Raw genomic sequence first — 7,023 nt, forward strand, 5'->3', positions numbered from 1 at the left:
TCTGTCACAGGGAGCTACATCCTCACATGTGGAACAAGGATTAGACTGAGCAGGTGAATCAGGTGATTCCTAACTTGTTCCTGATTGGAGAAATTGGAAGTGTAATACCTGACCCATGATACAACCATCCCTGGTCTCCCCTGCAGTCCAAACTGAAAGGAGTTGGACAGTTACACACTTTTGCTCTTCAGGCTCTGAGCTTCAGCACATTCAGTTTTAAACAAAATAATGGAAACTACATTTGAGTTACAGATTTTTTATGAGCAGGTTTTCATCAGTACTGAAAGAGCAGTGTGTGGGATAAAGCCATTTGAATACACAGTGCAAGTTTCACAGTTTTACAGTTTCAACTCAGTGTTTCAAACTGAATCTGCTGAAGAACAAAACATGTGTAACTGTCCACCTGAACTGATAATATTCATGTTCAGAAGCTGGAACCTGATCATTTTGGGCATTTTCTGATTAAACTGACTGAAATGATTACTCAGTTATTAAATTTCGACACATCACTGCTGCTCTAACTTAACAGAATATTAGAGCTGAAGGAGGTCTACAAACACCTGTATTTATCAGCTTCCTCCAGTGTGTTGTGATGGTCAGACTGTCAGTCTGCCTCATGTTCTCTACAGGATTCAATCCCCCTTACTGAAGCAGCAAAAACAGTAAGAACACTTCGTTATTCTTAATTAAAAGTACATCAGTGTATGGAAGTCTTTATAATCAAAATATCAGCGGACTCCTTCTGTGGGTTGACAACTTCCAGACAGGAAAATTTACCGATTAACACGTCAAAAGCATTTTATTACTACAGTTTTTTTGTTGTTATATTTAAATATCTAATTGTACATATCATATTTTTAATACTATTTATCTTTTTTAAGCATTTGATATCATCTTTTTGAAGTTTTTCTTTCTTGTACTGACACTTTGCTGCTGTAACCACTGTGGGACTAATAAAGGATTATCCATTATCTAGCTGGTGGAGGTGGATTTCAGTTCAACTAAAAAACACTGTTGGGTTTAATCTGTGACAGTTCAATTTCTAAAATCTCCAAATGTTTTTGTCTCAAGCTGAAACACAGCTTCAGATCAGTGTAGCGGAGCAGGAAGTAGAGGACAACACTGTAAAGTCTAGTTTGTGTTCAAACATTTTATTTTGACTTTGTTCTGTTAAATAGTTTTTAAAAACAAAACTCATTCTTGTCCGTTTCTTCGGTTCCAATTATGCATCTTCCTGAAACTCTCTCAATCACTGCAATAAATCCACTGTCTCGGTCAAACGGGAAACAACATCATGTCTTCCTGCTGGTCCTGAGTCTTACTGCTGTCCCCTCCTCAGACTGATCCAGTTTAACGAGGACCGTGGACTCTACGCGTCACACCCTCCCACAAAGACGGCAGTCAGATCGACACAGTCTCTGCTTCACACTCCAAACCTTCTACTGAGTCCGCCACAAACGGGTCAGCTGCCACCTCTGACACTGATCCCAGATCCGGAAGCCGGTAGCAGATCAGCTCACCTTCCTCTGTGGGAGGTCGTCTCGGCTCCTCCTCCTAATCATCACCGTCAGGACAGACTCAGAAAGACGTCCCCTCGGAGGTCTTGATATAGTCCTTGAAGTCAGTTGGGACGTTCAACATGGAGCAGACCTGGATGACGGCACACAGAGGTCAGCTGGAGGGCGTTCACTCAAAGATGAAGCATTACAGGCAGCGGCAATGGTAAGACATGGTTACACTTCCTGTCTCTACTTCGTCGTGATTGTTTGTTCATGTCAAAACATAACAACAGTACAATACAACACTAGATACAGTTTTGCGCCTGATTTTGCTGCTCGTTTTTATCTGCTAGCTTATATCTGATCAACCCAGCACAAGATCATATCAGTCTGATACTCTGTTTTCCCTCCAAAAACAGTTCAATAATAATAACAATAATAGTATTATAAAGCAAAGAAATACAAGTTTTATTTCAGTTTAATCTTTTAATTCATGGTTGCACGTATAGCAGTCCTTCTTAACGTCTGTGGTTGGAAAGTGACAGTAGCTCTACCGCAGCAAGGAAACCAGAGCCACAACCAACAGAGAGAAGAGATCTGCGTTGTGAGATCTCATGAGATCTTTATTCTAACTTTATTCAGACCTGTCTCTGTCTCAGTTGACAGGTCTGAATAAAGTTCATTTTCTCTTGATCCGCGGCTTGTGAGAAATTGATCCAACATTTATTTCAGTGACTATGACGTGAAAGAATCATAATCTGTGATCAGGTTCACGTCTCCCATTGGAGTGAACTGACTTAGATCTGCTGCTGGTCTCCTGAAGGGGCGGGGAGGTGGAGAAACCATGTGACACAGTTCCAGGAAATGATTGTAAGTGCACCATCTCCTGTCTCAGCTGTCTCTGGTTCATGTCACTTATAAAGCAGCTGACCTCAGTCCAGAGCAGATCAGACCTGTGTGAGACAGACTCTGTAGACAGGGACCAACTCAATGGTTTACCTATATACAGTGCACACCTGCTCTGTGTTACATTAGTGACACTGTTCAGTGTTAGCTAAGACAGCCATGTAGGTCACTAGGCAGCATCACACAGTGAGGTGAGGGTCAGACTTTCACCTCATTGAGACAGTGATGTGGATTTTTCTCTGTGGGTCATTTCATTAGCTTCAGCATTAAGGTAAGCATTAGCTTAGCTTTGGGTCTTACAGGTTACTGCAACTTCTGACTCTGCAGCTAATGAAACGGGGCTATATGTACGTTTTCTCTGCTGCTGAAAGTGGCTTCTTGTTAGGAGCAGGTGGTGGTGATTGTCTCTTGACAAGATCTTGAGTCATCGTTGCATTTACGAGACAAGAGGTTATAATACGTCCTCTGAGCAGCTAGTTCTTCAGGACAGACTGGACACTACAGTGGGTTGCTATCAGAAAGTGACAAGACGGGCCGGGGCTAGCTGGTTAGCATGCTAAAACAGTGATAGAGACAAGAGTTAACATTGGTGTATGTTTCCACCTCTGGAGACAGCTGTTGGCAAGTAAAGGAATGAAGACTCATGATGAACTCACGTTTCTTCTAGACTGGTAAGTAAACAGTTGCCAATGCTAACGTTACCTGTGTGGCAATAGCAAAACTTACAAATAGCTCATTTAAAGCCATGTGAAACTCAGCATTGTTAATTTATAGATTAGTATGAGTTCATTTCGGCTGTTGTCTTATCAACAACTCTTACAACAGCCAGCGCCTGAGAGAACCACAGCTCCACCTCAGCGTCTCTTCTCATGTGTGACTGACAGGTGTACAAAAGCCTACCAGTTTTACCCCTTAATGAGGCGACATCATGCATGCAGGCTCTCCCTCCTTCCCTCACTCCTGACATACAGCCCGGCCCATCACCACAACAAACAGAGTGCAGCAGTTAACCATAGTTAACGAGCGGTGCCGTAGTTAACGAGCGGTGCCGTAGTTGATGAGTTGAAGACTCTTTCCCTGCAGTTGTGATGGTGAAACTTGCCGAGGGACAATACTCTGGACTGTCTTTTACTCCCAATGTGTGCGTGAAGGATATAAATGCAAGCTGTGACATTTCTGTAGGGAATAATTATGCATTAGACTCGCTAACATGCTCTGTTGTTGTACATTTACCATGCTTGCTGACGGTTTGCTAGCTTAATGACCTTACTGTAGCTGTAACTGTAGCTTAAATGTATCAGCAGTTGTTCATGTTAATATAAGGCCAATGTGCTGAACAGAAGAAGTGGTCATTTAACACACATTGTAATTAACAGCGATTTCTATTGTTGAATTTATGTTTAAAGGGCCATTTTTCATTATATTTCATGTCCCTGTACCGTTACTGTACTTTCTGCTTTATTTCAGGCCACACACACATACACCAACAGCCAGGCCACACCTGTTTAACAAGTTTTGAAATAAATAAGCTTTCCTCCTACCTCAAAGATTCTCTGACCGGAATCATTTCCATAGTGTCCCAACCCATACCGCTTACCGAGGCTACGCTTCCTTATAACAGGTATCAGTCTGATTCGTGTTGACGAGAGGGGACTTCCCTGGTGTGAGATGTCAGTGTAGGCCTGTTACAGGCCAATCAGCTGAGGACACCTGTGTTATTGATACAAACTGTTCACTAAGTTTGTTGTTGGGTTGAACTCAGTGAAGCGGCTCTGTGCTCAGGGGTATGACCCTGGTCTAAGACAGTTTACAGCTGTGAGACTCTGCTGTTACCTTGACAACACCAGGAAGTGTTTTTATAGGATCTAACTGAAACATCTGGACATCCACAAAAATAAGAAACATCATGGTCCTTGTCTTTAGGCGTCCACTGCAGTCTTAAAGACACACAGAGCTGTTACACAACATGTAGATAATACACAGCGACATGTTGTATTAATTAGAACACATCGTTTGTTACCTGCAGCTCATCACTCACTCATAACACTGTGTCTCAGGTAACAGCAGAGTGACTGACAGCTCGTGCACCTGGACCACGCCAGCTTACAGTACACAGCAGCTGGAACAGACTTAGTATCAACAAATGGATCAGCCCGTTAGGACGACCTTCAGTATCACCAGGTTCAGGTGGGCAGGTGTGTGGAGTACCTGTCTGAACTTGGCGCGAAGCTTCTCCATGTCCTCCTGTAGCTTTTTTGACTGAGGATCGTCCTGAGGGCAGTTCTGGATCAAACCCAAGAGAGCCTCCAGAGCTTTCAGACGCTTCCTGAAGAGAGAGAGAGACACACACACACACACACACACACTGATCAGACAGGACTCTTTCAGAAACAGGTCATGTCCATGATCAATAAATGTTCTCTGATCTTTGAAACAGTCTCTGTGTCAGTGTCACTATTTCTTCATTTTTTTAACCTCATTTTATTGATGTTTTTCTTCAGTTACTGTATACGGTGTTTTTAGTGGTACTGTTCTTTCTGAGCTGTATCAAATGTTGTACTGACTGTTTTGATAAAGTGTGGCTACTTGTTATTATCATTATTAGTATTTTTACTGTTTTTTGTTTTTGTTATTTTCTTGTTCCCGTTTGTCGTTGATTTTAATTTACATTATAGCTTTGCGTTATGATGTCATGTTTACATGAGTGGACCCCAGGAAGAGTAGCTGCTACCTTGGTGGTGGCTGATGGGGATCCATATAAAAAAATAAATAACACTCCTACTCCTGTCAACCAACCTGTTGCCCCGGTGCATGCTGGGAGGCTTCCCAACACCACAATCATATGATCAATACTTAGCCAGTCGTATGAATGCTGATGTGACTTATGTTGTCTTTATTTCAAAATAAAAGCACACTGTTATTCCAGAGAACTCCATCCAAGTTTGACATGTATCTTCTGTCACTCAGCTGGATCAGAGATAACAGGATTATTTAAGCCTGACAACTGTATGTTAGCCAGGTTAACAGCCTGTTACCTTCAGTTATCTAGACTGTGGGTTATGAGATATGCAAGAAAATAAAAACTGTAAAAGTCTCCTAAAACTTAAAGGAAGGTGATCATACCTGGATTTGACATCTGTGTTATTTTGGAGGAGACATTTCCATGTGATGGCAAATCCATAATAGAAGGAAATCTGTAGGAGAACAAAGGGAAACACAAGTCAGGTCATTCAAGAAACCAAAGGAGTTACTGACCATGTGTTTAACTCACTGTCACAGACAAAGGAGGGTCAGAGGTTTGTTTTGGTGCGTAACAATAAACATAGTTAAAAAAGATAAAGTACTGCAGGTCAGGAAGTTTAAATATAATATTTTCTACTAAAATATTTTCACTAAAAATAAAAAAAAAATCAACACAAATGTCGGAGCTGATTATTCATACAGAGAAAAAACAGTTATGTGGCACGGATGACAGCACTGACTACTGAAACACAGTCATGTTCACCGCTCTCTCTCACCTCGGTGGACAGTTTGGCCCCATGAGAGGCCCCATGTCTGCGGCCGTCCTGCAGTCCTCGGCGGGTTCCCCTCTCGAAGCCCTCCCGGTACCCCTCCCCCCGGAACCTGAGGAAACGTCAGACCGTCACTCAGAGGCTGGAGAACAGTTTTACCAGTCATTGTCTTAATGTGAAAGTGTTGTACTGTGTCTCAGGTTTGTGTGTGTGTGTGTGCGTGCGTGCGTACGTGTGTGTGTGTGTGTGTGTGTGTGTCCTGATTACTCAGCGGAAGCTTTGCCGTGTGTCCAGGTGGGCACGTACCCGAGTAAACAAGCCTGATAACTCACTTTTCATCTGCCAGCACAATACTGTCGAACAGATCATCGGCCATCACTGTCTTCTTCTTCTTCCTCTTCCTCTTGTTCTTCTTCTTCGTCAGAGTCTCACAGTCCGTGTGTTTAAACCTCCACAGCGGTGAACCGACCTGCTGCTGATGCTGACACCGTTTATCGACAGTCTGCTCCGGTTTCCAGCGGCTTCCACCGATACGGCTGCACTTCCTCCAGCATCAGAGCAGTGCTGCCCCCTGCGGGCCCGGGGGAGAACGGGCTCCTGGTGCTGATATTTGGGTTGAGACAAAAACAAAGACATGATCGAAAAAGAATCTTGTTCTAATCCATTAACATCATAAACAGTGGTTTCCTTTAATTTCTCTGTTTATCACACTGGACCTTCTGTAAATTAGATCAGACTGTTTGACTTCCTCATCGCTGGACAGGCCTCAGGTTCCACACAGATATGTCAGACTGCTCTGTCGTGTTGGTCCAGTCTTCATGTTGCTCATAGATCAGTCTGATGTCAGACTGTTACACACAAATACAGACTGACTCATTTTAAGACTAAAACATTAGACACCTTACCCCCAGGCTAACTCGGACCTAAGACCAATGTTACCATGGTAACAATGAATGACACCTGCGCTGAGATGGCTCATAATTTGTGGTTTGCTAACATTGTTATAGAGAAAGTAAAGAGAAGAGAAAGACTTTTTAGACCAAATCACATTTTTCTTTCACTCTTCATGTTAAACGTCCTCGTAACTGTTGAATTCTTCCTAAAGA

At 42.7% G+C, this 7,023-nt stretch overlaps 1 protein-coding gene across 1 annotated transcript; it reads right to left on the bottom strand.

Annotated features, from left to right (window-relative positions):
- Positions 1-1,130: 1,130 nt before the first annotated feature.
- On the bottom strand, positions 1,131-6,427 carry oraov1 (oral cancer overexpressed 1). The gene is made up of 5 exons (XM_022744248.1): positions 6,250-6,427; positions 5,924-6,029; positions 5,529-5,599; positions 4,614-4,731; positions 1,131-1,650 (listed from the first exon to the last, which is right to left on the bottom strand). The coding sequence occupies exons 1-5, from the start codon at positions 6,291-6,293 to the stop codon at positions 1,579-1,581; spliced, it is 411 nt and encodes a 136-aa protein (XP_022599969.1). The 5' UTR covers positions 6,294-6,427; the 3' UTR covers positions 1,131-1,578.
- Between the last annotated feature and the right edge of the window lie 596 nt (positions 6,428-7,023).

This window comes from Seriola dumerili, unplaced genomic scaffold (assembly GCF_002260705.1).
Source record: "Seriola dumerili isolate Sdu_G_001 unplaced genomic scaffold, Sdu_1.0 BDQW01000003.1, whole genome shotgun sequence".
Lineage (NCBI taxonomy): Eukaryota > Metazoa > Chordata > Actinopteri > Carangiformes > Carangidae > Seriola > Seriola dumerili.

Coding starts and splice junctions, on each gene's coding strand:
- oraov1 (XM_022744248.1), bottom strand. CDS start 6,293: ATGGCCGATGATCTGTTCGACAGTATTGTGCTGGCAGATGAAAA. Junction 6,030..6,249: donor ATTGTGCTGGCAGATGAAAA/GTGAGTTATCAG, acceptor ACGTTTCCTCAG/GTTCCGGGGGGAGGGGTACC. Junction 1,651..4,613: donor TTCGCGCCAAGTTCAGACAG/GTACTCCACACA, acceptor GCCGTCATCCAG/GTCTGCTCCATGTTGAACGT.